This window comes from Panthera tigris, chromosome D4 (genome assembly GCF_018350195.1).
Source record: "Panthera tigris isolate Pti1 chromosome D4, P.tigris_Pti1_mat1.1, whole genome shotgun sequence".
NCBI lineage: Eukaryota > Metazoa > Chordata > Mammalia > Carnivora > Felidae > Panthera > Panthera tigris.
In genome coordinates, this window is record NC_056672.1 from 89,787,123 (window position 1) to 89,803,241 (window position 16,119).

At 53.6% G+C, this 16,119-nt stretch overlaps 1 protein-coding gene across 4 annotated transcripts in view; it reads right to left on the reverse strand.

Moving 5' to 3' along the window:
• AK8 (adenylate kinase 8) overlaps nucleotides 1-16,119 on the reverse strand; it is a 127,833-nt gene that overhangs the window by 79,481 nt on the left and 32,233 nt on the right. For all 4 annotated transcript variants that reach the window (XM_042965119.1, XM_042965121.1, XM_042965120.1 and 1 more), the window contains 4 exons: nucleotides 5,467-5,548; nucleotides 4,641-4,712; nucleotides 3,835-4,035; nucleotides 568-699 (listed from right to left, as the gene is read on the reverse strand). In XM_042965119.1, coding sequence (XP_042821053.1) covers nucleotides 568-699; nucleotides 3,835-4,035; nucleotides 4,641-4,712; nucleotides 5,467-5,548 — 487 coding nt within the window. The remainder of the gene's footprint in view (nucleotides 1-567; nucleotides 700-3,834; nucleotides 4,036-4,640; nucleotides 4,713-5,466; nucleotides 5,549-16,119) is intronic.

Here is a 16,119-nt window from a genome sequence, read left to right on the forward strand (position 1 = left end):
AGGCTGGCATCCGAGACCGCCGGGGGCCACCTCGGGACAGACCCGGAGAACCGATGTCAGCATTTCCCTCTCCTCCTGGTAAAATATTTATTGAAACTGTACGAGCTTTCGAGAAGCCTTCCTCTGGTTCAGAAATTGTTTGCCCATAAACCCGCTGGCCTGGGCTGGGGAGCCAAACGGGACCGGAGAAAATAAATCCGCGGCAGAGCTCCAGATTATGTGAGAGCTGTGGCTTCCAGGGAGACCGCAGGGGCCGGAGGAAGCGCCCCTGGTGCAGAGCACAGAGAAACCACTGCTCCCAAGGAGTGAAATATGATGACTAGAAAATGCATGGGCTCTTTGGGCGGTGGACGTGTTTTTATTGGTTAATGTTTTTATGGCCATATTCTCTGGGAAGAACCATCCCTGCGAAGACGGACCTGAAAACTGTTGATGGCAGAGAGCAAGAAGGAGAAGCAACACTGAGCTCCTTCTCACCACCCCCACAAGGTGGGAAGGCTTGGGAGGGCAGTGGGGGAAGGGGGACGGGGGCAGGTTCTGGAAACAGGGCGCGGCCGGGGCACTCACCGTTGACGAGGCCGTATTTCTGGGCCAGGAGGGCAGCCTGCAGACGTTTCCCACTGCCCACGGGCCCGCAAAGCAGCACCCGCGGGGTGAACGGGGCATTAGATCGATGGCTGGTTTGGGCATAGGTCAGAGCTGGAAAGAGAGGATACGGGCGTAGTAAACTCAGGTCCTAAAGGAAGGGAAACCAGCTTAAGGCACCTGCGCTCACGCTCTTAAGAACAGTGACGATTTCTCCCGTTTACAGCCACGTGGAAACCCCCTGGGCGGCTGCCAGCCGCCAGCAGCCACGGGGCGAAGCTGTGGGGAAAGAAATCCGCTTCAGGCCTGGGCACTAAGGCAGAGGGGGGCAGGGGATCCAGAGAAGCCACCTCCGAAGCACTGTCCACCCTGCGGTTCCTCTAACACCTGCGCTTCCCTCCTGGTCGACGGGGGGCTGGTCCCAGCACACAGGATGCACAAGGTTGGGTTGGGATGTTTCCACACTGACCCTGGGCCGAGCCTCTAGCCTGAAGCTTGGAACCGGGCGTCTCCCAGTGTCAGATCTAGACTTTGATAAATGCATCAGGCCTGGAGGGGGCCTCGTGTCCGGGGACTTCTAAAGGACATGGGTAGAGAATAACTTGTGGCTGCGCTCCAGTGACACCAACTTTGTTGGGAGTCTCCAAAGAGACAGTGACCAAATAGGTCCCAGGAGTGGGCAGATGTGGGTGCACGGCTGGCCCGTGGCACGCCCTGGCATTTGATGAACAAAGAGGGGGAGGCACGGGGGCCAGCGTCTCCAACACTGAGGCGACTCAACAGCAAACCAGGTCACCCCTGACCTGAGCACGGGGGAGGGGCTGTACAAGCAGCCGAGGAGGCCATTACGGGGCAGCTTGGCACCTGCTGATGCCGAGGGCCGGGGCCAGCTCCGCAGCCACCCATATCAGAACAGGTCTCCCTCTCTAGCCTTGCCTCCTGCCAGGGACCCAGACCATCCTGCACAGGGTCGGCCACGGACGGCCCTCTGGTGGCTGTCCTGCCTTCGGACGGATTTGGCTCTAGCAAGGGGCTGAGCCAACACGCGGCCTTTAGGGACCCAGCCACCCCCGAAACCAGGGTGTGCCAACTGCGTGCTCGTGGCATTTGGGGCACATCCCTGGTCCAGGGGTTTGGGCACACCCACCAGGCGCCAGTGGCCCACTTCTAAGTTGTGACAACCACCAATGTCCCCAGGATGGAAGCGGGGGGCCCATGAGAAGCCCTGGATGTTCATTGTATGAATTTTGAGCTCTCAAATCTTTGTAGGATTTTTTTAACTGGAAGGATCGTTCTAGAGACCACAACTCCCTCCTTCTTTGGAGATCGAGGCACAGGTAAGTTAACCGACTGCCGTAAAGGTGGTGATTCTAACTGTCTTCCTGGCAACGTCATACCTACCAGCGTGTGTTAAACACTAAGCTAAATAAACACTCTGCGGACGTCGTCTTATTCGATGGGTGCAGCATTCCCACAAGAGACGTGTTACGTTCTTGCCCCGTTTTACCGGGAGCTGGCAGGCAGGGGTGACGCTCCCACACCTGCGGCCAGGGTGACATTTTCAGCCCCTGAGAATAAGCTGGAGGCCCTTCAAGCAAGGCCCCTCCAGCCTCAGAACTTCCTAGATCCACGACCATCTGAAATGCACAGACACTACGGGCAGAGAAGCCTGCTTACAAATGATGCTTAATTTACAGTAAATAACTAAGTTAATTAGAAGTAATGATCCCCCAGACAGTCTCAACATCTAATTATTCTTTTTAAAAATATGTGGTTGCTGGATGCACTGCCGAGAGATTAAAAAAAAACACAGAATTCCGCACTCCAATTTTCAATGTATCTGTCTGCATTATTAATTAATAATAATTAATATTCAGACACTCACATTTTTATTTACAATTCCAGGCATGAATTCTTTATGAACGATCATCTGAACTTTTAAATTTAATTAAGTGATTTGGAAGTAATTAATGTGTAAATTCAGAACTGTGCCATAAGATAAATGTAGTGGCTGTTTATCTTCAGAGTGCAGTGTAGATTACTAAAGACCCTTCTGAGATGCAAAATCAGTGGAAAACCGTAAGGTGTCCACCGCCCGGCTTGTAAAGTGGAGACATTTTCTAGACATCCACCCGTTGGTTGATTGACCTCCTCAGGGAGCGAGGCCGCTGTCCCTGGGCTGTGAGTCCAGCAAAGTCCACGGGCAGGTGGGGGCCAGGGGAACTGCCAGGCCAGGGAGCTCAGAAGCCCTTCCCCCGCAAAACAGAACTTTTCTTAAAGAGATTTGAGGGAATGCGCCCCAGAAGGCCATTGTCGGCTATCAAGTGTCTCAGATCTCCGTGCTGGCATTTTTATTGTGTCATTTCCTCAGCATTGCCTAGGAGGGGATAATCGGATGCGGACACACTTCTGAATGATAATTCAGCTGCTCTGGGATCGAACTAGTCTAACTTTCCCTGGCCTTCTTGGACAGGATGCCAAGGCCCGACAGCAATGAGGTCTGATGTTTACTGAGTGCCTCTCGGCACCAGTGCTGGGCTCGCGGCTATGGAGATGTGATTTGCAGACTCCCATGTAATCCTCACCCAAGCCTGGGAGGAAGACAAGATTTCTGTTCCCACTTCAGGGATGACAAAACTGAGGCCAAGAGGGGTACAAGGGTTGCCGGAGACTGCCCGGCTGACGTGTGGTGGGGACGACGTGTGAACACAGGGCCCCCGGCCCTCACGTCTCCGGGCTCAACCTTCACCCTCCTCCACACGGCTGTGCGCACACATGCACCTGCTTCAGGTGCTTTCTGTGGACCTTTCTCACTGCTCCAATGACAGTGCAGTGGGGGGGGTGGGGCCACTTCCCCTGCTCTGCATGGACTCACAACCCCTGTGTTGTGTTGCCCGGTTTGTGTGTGTGTGTGTGTGTGTGTGTGTGTGTGTGTGTGTGTGCGGTGGCCGTGGGTTCTGTGCGCATGTTTGTTTTAATTTTTACAAACTTTCTCTTCCTTCTCCCTCACCCCCAGGGCAAACTTCTTGCCCCCGTTGTCCCTCCCGCCCCACCCCCTCATTATCAAATCTGCTGGCCACGCCGATCGTAGAACGTCATTAGCCCAGGGAACCTAGGCCGTCCAGGACTTGACTCCCAGGGTCTCCGGCACATCCTGGTCCCTGGCATCACTGCCACATTAAGGGACCCTAGGACGGGAGGGTCACGGACGGCCAAGGTGCCTGGGAAACCCACCGCCCGTGTGTTTACCCTGGTAGAAGACGTCCATGCACGGCTGGTCGGCGCTGATGACTTTCAGGATCTTGGGGTAAGCCGGAAGGATCCCGATGATGTTCCTGTGGTATTCCAGCAGCTTCCGTGCCGTCTCCAGCTCTGAGATGCCCTCTGGCACCACCAGCCGGTTCTGGATTTCCGCTTCGGGGGGCCAGTCAAAGGTGGTGTGATAAATCTCTGCAAGGGGACAGGCGCGTGGTTAGAGTCACCCGCGGGGGGCCGCCGAGGCCGCCAGGGCATCTGGCCGGGGGCTTGCCGTCCAGGGGGCCGAAGCCTGGGAGCCCGCCCGGAGCCGTGCGGATGCGCTTTGCCTCCGGAGCTGCTCTGACATCTCTGTTAACGATAACAAAACGCCGAGGGTTCTCAGCACGGCGGGAAGGGAGGCCACGACTTCGGAGCACGTGCTCCGAGCCGGGCACTCTGACGGACCCCACCCGCACACGCTCGTCTTCACAGCCATCCCATCACAAGGCACGGGTCACCCCGTGTCCAGGTGAGAAAACCGAGTCTCGAAAGGGGCGGGGCCAGAGTCCACAAACCCAGGTCTGTCTGCTGCCCCGACTCCTCCGGGCCGGGGCTTACCATCTCCCACGGGTCTAGCCCAGCCCGCCTGGGCTCCCACTGGAGCACGTGCCCGCCTGTGCGGCCCCCGTGTGGCCCTCTGGGGGCACCCCAAGCGGAGAAGGGCTCAGTAAATGGGGGGTGGGGCTGTCGGTCACTCCAACCGATCACTGACCACCTCTGAAACCCCGTGGAGCGGGCAGGGGGTGGAGACGTCCTACCTCCCGTCTGAGGGTCGATTCTCTTCCCCAAGTTTCTCTCAATCAGGACGGTGTCTGGAGAGCTCAGCACAACTGGACAGAGAAGGGAGAGAGCACAACCAGGCAGGTTGGGCAGCGGGTCCCAGACACTTGAATCTCGGGGGCTGATAACCTGTCTTACGTCTCTCTTGCCATGTAACGACCACCCCCGTCGTTCCCTTAGAGAGGTCTGCTCAGCTACCCAACCGCGAAGGCACGGTCTCAGGCCAGCGGACCGCCCACACTTGAACGTCTCCTCTAACAGTTTTCACGGTAACAACTCGATGAGCAACGCCTTGGTGGGAATGCTCTTGCCACATTTTGGATTACTTCCTAAAGAGAGCTTCTCAGAGGTGGGATTCCCGGAACAAGGAACCACCAGGGTCAAAACAAAACTCCATTTTTCTTACTTAAAATTTTTTTTTAATGTTTGGTCATTTGGAGAGAGAGAGAGGGAGACAGAACATGAGTGAGGGAGGGGCAGAGAGAAGGAGACACAGAACTCGAAGCAGGCTCTAGGCTCCGAGCTGTCAGTACAGAGCCCAACGTGGGGCCTGAACCCATGAACCGTGAGATCATGACCTGAGCCAAAGTTGGACGCTTTACTGACTGAGACACCCAGGCAGCCCTAAAACTCCATTTTTCTGAGAGCGATCCCCAAAGGCCTTTAGCTTTATAAAATTCAACTGTGCTGTCCTTTTTCCTGCTGGGTCCTGGCTGGTGCAGGGCTGAGGGTGGGCACTGGGAGTGGGCAATACAGAGCAGGGCACTCCCTTCTGGGGTCTGGGGACAGCCACAGGCTACTCACTGACGTGTCTGGGGGTGATCCCGAGGGTCTGGATCATCAGGGCCTGCTCCCGAGTTTCAGGAATGCCATCCAGAATCCAGCCCTAGGCAGAGAATTGAGAGGTACTCATCTATCTTTACTTTTTAGATTTTTTTTTTTTTGGAATTATAAAAGGAATATAATAGTGTTATTTTATTTTATTTTATTTTATTTTATTTTTTTAAACATTTTATTTATTTTTGAGACAGGGAGAGACAGAGCATGAACGGGGGAGGGTCAGAGAGAGAGGGAGACACAGAATCTGAAACAGGCTCCAGGCTCTGAGCTGTCAGCACAGAGCCCGACGCGGGGCTCGAACTCACGGACCGCGAGATCATGACCTGAGCTGAAGTCGGCCGCTTAACCGACTGAGCCACCCAGGCGCCCCAAATAGTGTTATTTTAAAAAGCTGGAACTTTAAGGACAAAAGAAAGTAAATGTTTCTGATAGCCACATCATCCACCTTAACAAGTACTCTTGTATTGTTATATTCCCTTCTTTTTTTTAATGTTTACTTATTTTCAGAGAGAGAGAGAGAGAGAGTGGGAGGGGCGGACAGAGGATCCCAAGCAGGCCCTGCGCTGACAACGGTGAGCCCGACACGGGGCTGGAACTCATGAACCCTGAGATCATGACCTGAGCCAAAGGTGACTACTCACTCAACTGAGCCACCCAGGTGTCCCTATTATATTCCCTTCTGAATCCTACATTTGTGACCATAATCACAACATACATATTTTGTGTCCTAATTTTTTCCATCACACCTCACAGCCACCAAAGCACTTTCTCAAATCGGCACGCCTGCCCATTGCCACCATTTTCAGTGTCTACCGCATTCTGCCCAATGAACGTGACACGGTTGCTTAAACATGCCCACGACAGAACATTGCAACCGCTAGTGATTCTTGCCATCATAAATAACGCTGTGATGAATGGTGCTGTGCATATGGCTCTTTCCACATTGTGGATTCTTTCTTTTTTTTTTTATTAAAAAAAATTTTTTTAATGTTTATTTTTGAGAGAGCAAGAGACAGAGCATGAGCGGGGAGGGACAGAGAGAGAGAGAGAGAGAGAGAGAGAGAGAGAATCCACAGCAGGCTCCAAGCTCTGAGCTGTCAGCACAGAGTCCGACACGGGGCTCGAACTCACCAACCACGAGATCATGACCTGAGCTGAAGTCGGACACTCAACAGACTGAACCCCCCAGGCGCCCCTCTTTCTTAAAGAGAGTTTCTCGGATGAGAGATCCTGGGAGAAGGAATCGCTTGAGTCCAAACAAAACCCCACTTTTCTTAAGAACAAGCCCCAATCTTGGAGCAGTAAGAGAACTGAGTTCAAGTTTCTGTTCTGTAGCTAACTTGTTCCAGGACTGAAATCCCTCAGGCTCCAGCCCCTTCTGGGTACATACAGTGAGGGAACTGGTCTAGAACATTTATCTTTATGAACCATGTAAGTCCAGTTGTGAAAGAAACACACGACTGCTGGACGTGATGTGGAGGATGCCAAGTCACTGGTAACACCACCGGCCCAGAATAGCCACTGTTGACACTTTGCTGTAGCTCCTTCCAGCCTTCAGTGACTGGCATCTTTTTCCTGGCAGGAAAAGGAATCACACTGTGCATGCTATCTTGTGGCCTGTACTTTTCATACAGCGAAAACATTTCTGGAACGTTTCCCATGTGACAAAATGCTCCCCTTCCGGAAGTTTCCACAGCTGCCGGGCATGAGGTGAACGGACCTGACAAACGTTAACCAATCCCATACTGTTGTTGATTTAGTTTCAGTCCTGTTTTTCACCATTATTTTTAAAAGCGCTGTAAGTGTATCCTGAGGCACACAGAATATTCTGGAAATAGATTTCTAACAGTCAACACCCTCTTTGGTGACTTGATACATTCCGCCATGTTGCTCCACAAAACTGCCCCGACCAGCGTAGGAATCCAATAGCAGGTCACTTGTTGCCTGTATCTTTGTCAATGTCGAGGATTATCTTGGGGGGAAAATCTGCCCAGCAAAGTAGAGGACGCCATTGCTGCTTTAACTTACGTTTCCTTGATCGTTAGTGAGGCTCCATATTTTTTCCACATGTTTATCGGTAATTGAATTTTTTTTTCTTTTGCAAAATGTCAATTCATACTATCTAGCGAGTTTCCTCTTGGGGTTTCGTCCTTTTATGTATTCACAAGAGCTCTTTACGTAAGAAGAATGCACCTATTTTGGCAAACACTACCACAGACCCTTTGAGGCAAACAATGTTGCCGATATTTTTTGCAGACTGTCTTTGACCTTCTAAATTTTGTGTGGGGGGCTGTTTTTTACCACATAAATTTTTGGCCAAATCAACTCGTGCCTCTATGCCTTCATTAATTTCCTAAATTATGCAGGAAAGCACTCAGCCTCCGGAACCCTGGTTTCTAGAACTAATGAAGCAAAAGTGCAAAAAAAAAAAAAAAAAAAAAAAAATTTAACAGCTTTTTCTTGATCTGGTGTTGTATGGATGTGCAAAAAGGCCTTTCTCGCGGCAGAGGCCCGTAAATATTCACTTGCATTTAAATTATGTTCTCTCAGGCTACCTGGGTGGCTCAGTCCGTTAAGCGTCTGGCTTTGGTTCAGGTCACCGTCTCACGGTCTGTGAGTTCAAGCCCCACATTGGTCTCTGTGCTGACAGCTCAGAGCCTGGAGCCTGCTTCGGATTCTGTGTCTCCCCCTCTCTCTGCCCCTCCCCTGCTCACGCTCTGTCTCTCTCTCAAAAATGAATAAATATTAAAAACATTTTTTTAAATAAAAATAATAATAAATTGTGTTCTTTTACGATTTTACTCCTTACATTTAAACATTCAATAGAGGCACATTTTATTTTGAAAATGACATGATGCTGTGGACTGATCTCCTTGTGGCTCACCAACTGGGCCAATCTCATCTGTGAAACAGCCTGTCTTTTCCCCTCATTTTTGTCACTGTCTGAATGCTGATGTGATGCTGGCTCTGGCATCTTCCTGCCCGTAGACTCTTGAATCATCCTCATGCCATTTAAAACAAAATTTTTAGGGGCGCCTGGGTGGCTCAGTCGGTTGAGCTTCCGACTTGGGCTCAGGTCATGATCTCGCGGTTCGTGGGTTCGAGCCCCATGTCAGGCTCTGTGCTGAGGGCTCGGAACCTGGAGCCTGCTTCGGAGTCTGTGTCCCCCTTTCTCCCCGCCCCACCCCTGCTTGTGCTCTGTCTCTCTCTGTCTTTCAAAAATGAATAAACATAAAAAAAAATTTTTAACACATTAAAAAAAATTTTTTTTAATGTTTTTTATTGAGAAAGAGAGACACAGAGCATGAGCAGGGGAGGGGCAGAGAGAGGAGGAGACACAGAATCCGAAGCAGGCTCCAGGCTCCGAGCCGTCAGCACAGAGCCCGACACGGGGCTCGAACCCACAGACCGTGAGATCATGACCTGAGCTGAAGTCGGAGGCTTAACTACTGAGCCACCCAGGCGCCCCTTTTTAACAAAATTTTTAAAGTAATCTCTACGCCCGACGTGGGGCTTGAACTCAGGAACCTGCAATCAGGAGTCACATGCTCCACTGACCGAGCCAGCTGGGCACCCCTGGAATGACATTAAATGTGTAAATAAGTTCATGAAGAGTTGACAGTCTCACAGTATCAATACCTTATCTTCCCTTTTGTCTAAACTGTTGTTTTATGTCCCTCAGCAATGTTCACATTCAACAACTTCTGAAGTCCTTTCAAGTCCTAGAGTTACACACACACCCACACACACTTTTGAATGGCTTCGATCTGATGTCCCGATACAAAGTGAGCTTTGGAAGAATTGAAACAAAGCAGGAAACCGTTGGAGCCTCCACTCAGCAGCGAGGGGGTCAGGTGGCCACCCCGGAAAGCCACGGTCTCTGACACTGGCTCTCAGGAGGGGACCCCCCGCCAGAGACCCTCCCCCTCCCCCGTGTCATCAGGAGAACTTGGTTGCTTGAAGGTCAGAGGGTGGACTTTTGGGGGTGAACTCAGACTCAAGGTCCTTTATAACCCACAACACCTGATTTCTACCACACCGCGTGTTCCTAAAAACGGAGCTAACCAGAAAAGGGCCTGCATTTCTTCAATGTTAAAATATTTAGGTTCCAAAGGCCTCCGCTGACAGTTAAAAAAAAAAAAAAAAAACGAAACAAATTTACAGAGTAAAGAGTGCTGAAAAAAATCAGGCATGCCTTCATTAATTTCTTAAATTATGCAGGAAAGCGCTCAGCCTCCGGAACCCGGGTTTCTAGAACTAATGAAGCAAAAGTGCAAAAAAAAATTTTAACAGCCTTTTGCTCCCTCAAGTCCTTGTTAGAGCCGGCCTAGAGCCGGGCTGCGGCCCTTAAGAAGAACAAACACCTACAGATGTGCACCTGCCATGGGAGCCGGGAGTCGCGACGTCTGCGAGCTCCCGGCTCGCGGCTCTGGAAGCCAAGCCAAAATTTTCTGAACTTGAGCTACGTTCAGAGCCCCTCAGTTTTTATTTATTTGGGGGGGGGTAGGGGCTGGGGGCCCACCGATCGCCTCTTCTGGTACGGGGCCGGGCAGGGGGGGTGCTGGGGACCGTTTCGAGTTCCTTTTTGAAGCTGGGAGAAGGTTGGAGCTCCGGCTCTGCTCAGCACCGAGAAAGACCTCGGCGTTTAATATTGCATTACCGAGCAATCATTATCATCTCGCCCATAAATTGCAGCTGATATCAGTATGTGGTCCAGAGCTTTTAGAACTATTCAGGGGAACAGCTCTCACCGACTTCTCGCTGGAAGAGAGCGGGCTTACCAATTACACAGGAAAAGTGTAGCAAAATGAGGAACATCTCCCTAATTAGCCTGGCCTCACTCGTGCGTCATTCTGGGGTGGATGTGACATTTTTAAAAGCGGGGGGGGCTCTGAAGGGAACCCCAGGCCACCAGCTCTCCGGGGTTGCTCTCCCAGACTCAGGGGGATGGTGTGATCACCCGGGTCCTAAGGTCTCCAAGGGACCCCTTAGGGCAGCACGCACGCGTTCTGTGGCAAAGGCAGCCATGGAGATTTCTCATCCCCCCCGGAACCCCAGTGAGTCCTCCCGGGAAGGAAGGGTGGTGACCGAGGCCTCCGTATCACGGGGTGTAGGTCCCGGGGGGGTCCTCAAGATGGAAACCCCGGGCAGGGCACCGAGCTCTTGCATTTATACAAATGTGGGCAACTACCCAGTTGCAAAATGGACCACGCTTTCGGGGGGTAGGTGGGGGGGGGGGGGACACTGCCATTTTGGCCGAAAGCAACTTAACGGCCGCCGACGCTGGCAAAGCAAGAAGTCATAAATCAGTCAACAGCGCCCGGCCGGTGCCATGATGGCACACGCTCGTTAGGTTCGTGGGTCCGACTACCAGGAGTGGCTGAGCGCGGAGGTATCCGTCAGTCCCTAATTAGAATACATTATCCGTCTTCCTGACACTTCAGTGAAATGTCTATTCCGCTCTGGAGCCGCAGCTTTGTTCAGAGCAGGTTAATTGATATTCTGATGCCTTCGCTCGCCATACCCCCGTGGCTCGGTTCTGTTTTATCACACATCAAAAAGGCCGTATGCTCAGGGCACCCCATGCACCAGCACAGAGCCGGAGGTCTGCACAGCTGCGAGGGGTACGGTATCACAGGAGGGACAAGCACCGAGCAGATGTCACGGATGAGAAAAAAAAAAAGGGAGCGAACACAGCCAGCCAGCCTGGGGAACTTGGCGAGGCCCAGCGGAGCGCGGCCCGACGCGGAGCGGGCTGTCCTGCTCTGTGTGAACACTGGCCTTCTCTGCCCTCCTGACTATTATTAAAGCACAATTAGCAACTTCGCGCGGTAAAACGCCCGCCCTCCGGGCCCTCTGCCTTTCCGATGCATCGTCCCCCGCTCCCCTCCCCTCTCCGCCAAAGACCAGAGCGGGGTGCTCCCCCTGGGAGGCCCCCTTGCCGGCTCCCCGCTCCAAGTGGAGACCGTACCAGACCGTCCCTGGAGCCGAGGGCTGATTCCTCGCGGTCCCGAGCGGGTGATCTGAGGCTGCAGATTTGGACTTGACCAATCAGATTCACTCAGCTCCAAGTCCGAACCAGGCGAAGCATCAAAAGATCACCACAGGCCCACCAGCTACCCCTCTTTTTTTATTTTTTTTCCCAATGAAATATTATGTGATTTCCCAACATATAAAAGAAGGAGAAAGGAGAGTTGGTACCAGCCAGAAAGAAATGCATCTGAGAAGGTCGAGTTTGGGAAACTACAGCATCTCCTTCTCAGGTGCAGACACAGCGGCCATGGTTGGAAACGAATGAAATGGGTAATCCAACCACATCCAGTTAATGGGGCCATTCCGCTCAAACACTTTACGGCACGTCCGAGGTGTGGTCCCACCTCCTCCAAAATGAGACCTGCCCTTTAGGATGTCAGATTATCTGGAGGGTGAAACGTAGGGGCTTTGGAACCGGCCTGTGCCACTGTCAGCTGGATGACTTCCAACCCAGTCACCTCAATCCCTCTGGCCTTGCCCTCCCTATCTGCAAAGTGGGGCAGTAACCACAGTCTAGCCCGTAGCTGTTGGGATACTTAAATACGGACTCTAAGCAAGTACCCACAAAACAAGGCACGGTGCCTGGCAACAAAGAACGGGCCGGCTTCAGCATTATAATTATATTATAATATATTAGCATTATAATTCTGAGAGAGATGAGCTACGTTCTTTTTCTCTACCTACTCGCAAGAAGGAATCCTATGTAAGTTTGCAGAACTTAATACAGATAATTTAGAAAGGTGGTCTCTTGGAAACAGGAATAACTGACATTCTGGATGTGACCTGAGGAAAGTGGTCCAGTTCAAGACGATATGAGGAAAACACGTTTGTATTAGAACGAGGGGAGTCCGGTGAGCGGTCTGGCGACGGCGGACCCGTCCCAGGGCACTCGAGGCCATCTGCCATCGCCGGGCCGGGGGCCCTGCCCAAGGATGAGCAGGAGCCACACGGGACCGCAGGTTGGGGTCCAGCACATGTGCAAACAATCATCACGTCGTTACAATGGGGCAAGATCCATTCACTCATTCACTCCCCCATCTATTCATTCATTCATTCATTCATTCGGGTATTTACACACACCCTGCGCTTCCATACTGGAAAGGCCAGCGGGCCCGCCCCTGGGGGTGAACCGTCACCGCCTTCTTTAACCGACTGCCCCAAGTCTGTCTTACTCATCGCTTTTCCCAGCTGGCCCTCTGACTGGTGACTGTGCAAGGCCTTGAATGTCATCTGTGAATTGAGAGGAAACGGACCAGGTGACCTCTACGTAGGGGAACTGTAAGATTTATGGTCTAACAGGGGCCTGGGTGGCTCAGTCGGTTGAGTGTCCGACTTCAGCTCAGGTCATGGTCTCGTGGTTCATGAGTGCGAGCCCCGTGTCGGGCTCTGTGCTGACAGCGCGGAACCCGTTTCGGATCCTCTGTCCCCCGCTCTCTGCCCCTCCCCCACTCGTCCGCACGCGCGCGTGCTCTCTCTCTCTCAAAAATAAATAAACATTACAAAAAAGATTTATGGTCTGACAAAGACATTTAAGGGTGAATAATAGCACGTTATTAATAATCATGCAGGAAAAGCAGGCCTCCACAGGACCAGTGACCACAGGACCAGTGACTGACTCACCTCTCCTGTGCTTTGAACATCACAACGTCACTTACTTTCAGTCCCATATCTTGTTTCTTGTCCTGCACCCCTGCCGGCTCTCTGAGATCATGAAAGGAAGGGGCGCCCCCCCACCACCACCAAGGGGCAGGAGGGGCTGACAAGGACCCCAAGTCTGATCAACAACTAGAATGACTCCTCTCCGGGGAACTCCCAAGCACAGCATGACGGTCTAGTGCACAGAGCCCCCGGGGCTCACCCTCAGGGACTGCGGTGTCCCCCGTCCAGACCCCAGATGGCTCCTCAGACCTCACCTCTTCCTCTCCGTGCCAGGTTCCCTGAACCAGGCACAGCCCCACACCGAAGCAGACAGCCCTCGGTTCCCGCCTCCCGAGCTCAAGCTGGAGCTCTCCCCTCGTCCTGCGACCCCCATGCTGCCCATCGGGGCCGCGGGCAGGGAAAGTACTGGCCACGGAGGGAGCCACGGCTGGGTCCAGATCGTGGCTCCTACCTCGCGGTTCTGTCGCCTCAATTACCCAGCCCCGAGCCTCAGTGCGCTCATCTGTAAAGTGGGGGCGGTAAGAACCCCCTTACAGGAAAAATCACTGAAATGGCTGCATGAGGTCGTCGACGGCAAGTGTGACAGCAGAGTGCGAGTGGAAGTAGGCACTTCACACACACCAGTTCCTTTCTCTCCCCTAACCGCAATCGGGGCGCCAGGGAAGCTGCATTCCCACAAGACTGAGAAAGGCTGAATCCGCAAAGGGGTGACTTCACAGAGCTTATTCCAGATCTCACAAGGAGGCAGCACCCTGGGCGACACCGGGCGCCTGCACGAGGAGTCCCTCAGGCTCCGGCACCCCATCCCCAGTGTTGCTGGCCCCCGTCCTTCCGTCTCCCCTGCGTCGGGTCACTCCCTCACGAAAGCGCCCTCCCACCCTTAGCGGAGGGAGCCTTCTCCCTCCGCTCACTTCTCAACCTTCCGGAGGCTGGGACCACTGCCCACATCTTCCTGAACTCCTCTCCTCTCGGGTCCTCATCCTCCATCTTCCGCTTCCAGAGACTAGACCCCCTGCCGCTCCTCCAGGAAAAGCCCCACTTGGCCAATTGTTGAAAAGGGAAATGTGAGAAAACCCGTCCTATCTTCAGAGAATGAGAATTCACCAGATACCGGTGGGCGCCACAAAGTCTCAATAAATGACAGGCATGCCAATAGGATACACACTCGCTCTTGTATTCTGTCCGATACTCTGATTTGTAGTTAGTGTTACAAGCAGTATATTTTTAAAAAATTGTTTTAACGTTTAATCTTGAGAAAGACAGTATGAGCAGGGGAGGGGCAGAGAGAGACAGAGCATGAACAGGGGAGGGGCAGAGAGAGAGAGGGAGGCACAGAATCGGAAGCAGGCTCCGGGCTCCGCCCTGTGAGCACAGAGCCCGACGCGGGGGCTCAAACTCACAAACTGTGAGTGAGATCGTGACCTGAGCCGAAGTCGGACGCTTCACCGACAGAGCCCCCCAGGCGCCCCCACTTAAGTAGTCTGTTTAGAATTAAAATTGGGGGTAGTGAATACGTGCCCGCTCACACCCATGCGACTTTCCGCGTTTCTTTCGAATCCCATCGGCTAATGGTAATGAGCCAGCTGGGCACCCCGGGACCCCCCGTCTCCCAACCGTGTGACTGTTTCCTCTTCTGCAAGACAGGCGTGGTGGGAAGCGCCCGCCCTGCCGGGGTTGGGGGCCGCACGCGACGACACACACACAAAGAGCTAGCACGGCATCTGGCAGGTGCTGGAGGAGTGGCGGTGCCCAGCGTGTCCCAGCCTCGGGCACACACCACGCTGCTCCTAGTGGGCGGCCGGCCGAGGGCCCAAGGACACGAGGGGCTGCCGCCCTCTGCTCGGGCCCCCCGGCCGGCGTTTCCGGCTCGGCTCCACCTCCGAATCAGCGCTCCACCTGCCCCAGGCGGCGTCCCGCCGGTCCCCGGTCCGATCCTGTTTCCAACACCGCCGGGCCTCTCGATACTCTCTGCTGCTCCAGGGTTACGGCCGCCCAAGCACCAGACTCGGTGCCGCATCCCTGCCACCCGCTTCTCCTCCCAACAACTGTGAGAGGGATCGTCACGGGCTGGGCCTGCAGGCAGCTGGGCCACGCGTGCCATTAACGGGCCCTGAGGCACGCCACCCGGCCACCTGGCCAAGCACGGCCTCAACTGAGGGTCCGGAAACATCCCCCAGACGAGGGATCCCGGAGGGTGCACTCACCGGCCCCCCTCGGAGCCCTGCCTCACCGTGACGCATGCCGTAAGTTTTCTGAGTGGAGGCTGGGCCGCCCCTCCGACGCCCTGCGATCCTAACCGTGTCTGTGTTCGAGGAGCACACGGCCCCGGGGCCTCAGCAGAGCTGTTGATCAATAAAACCGCGCTCCTCAGAGGATGCAAGTGAGATCCATAAACCCGCGGGTGTCAAAACAATGGCAAGAAAGTCCTGTGTTCCTCCCGTCAGAGGGTGAAAGCCGGGCGATTAATGCCAGCCCGATGACACCACAAGGACAGATAAAACAAACAGCCGGTGGTTCTGCAGACCAGACTCAGGTTCCTCTACGCTGCCAGCATCTCCACCATAAATACTGACTCGCGTTATGGGCAGGGAGGCATAAATCTGTGCCTAAAAAGGGACGAAGAAAAAGGCTCCAGAAATCTGCCGAGTCAACTTTAAACTTTTGGTTCCGCGGCCAAAAGTATGCCGCACCGACCCCTCCTCTCTTAACTGAGAGCCTCCGTGACGCTAAAGGGGATAAAGAAAAGAAAACCAGGTCAGTCCGGGAACACAGAGTGTAATTTTGCATTTTACGTGCAGTAAAGCCCCCACCCCGGGCCCGGCGCAGGGCTGGTCGGTGTGGGGCTGGGGGTGTGAGCCTCTTCCGGTGAGCGCCGTGGACCTTCCCCGCGACCAGGGACGTGGGGAGTGTGGCCAGAGTCTGGCT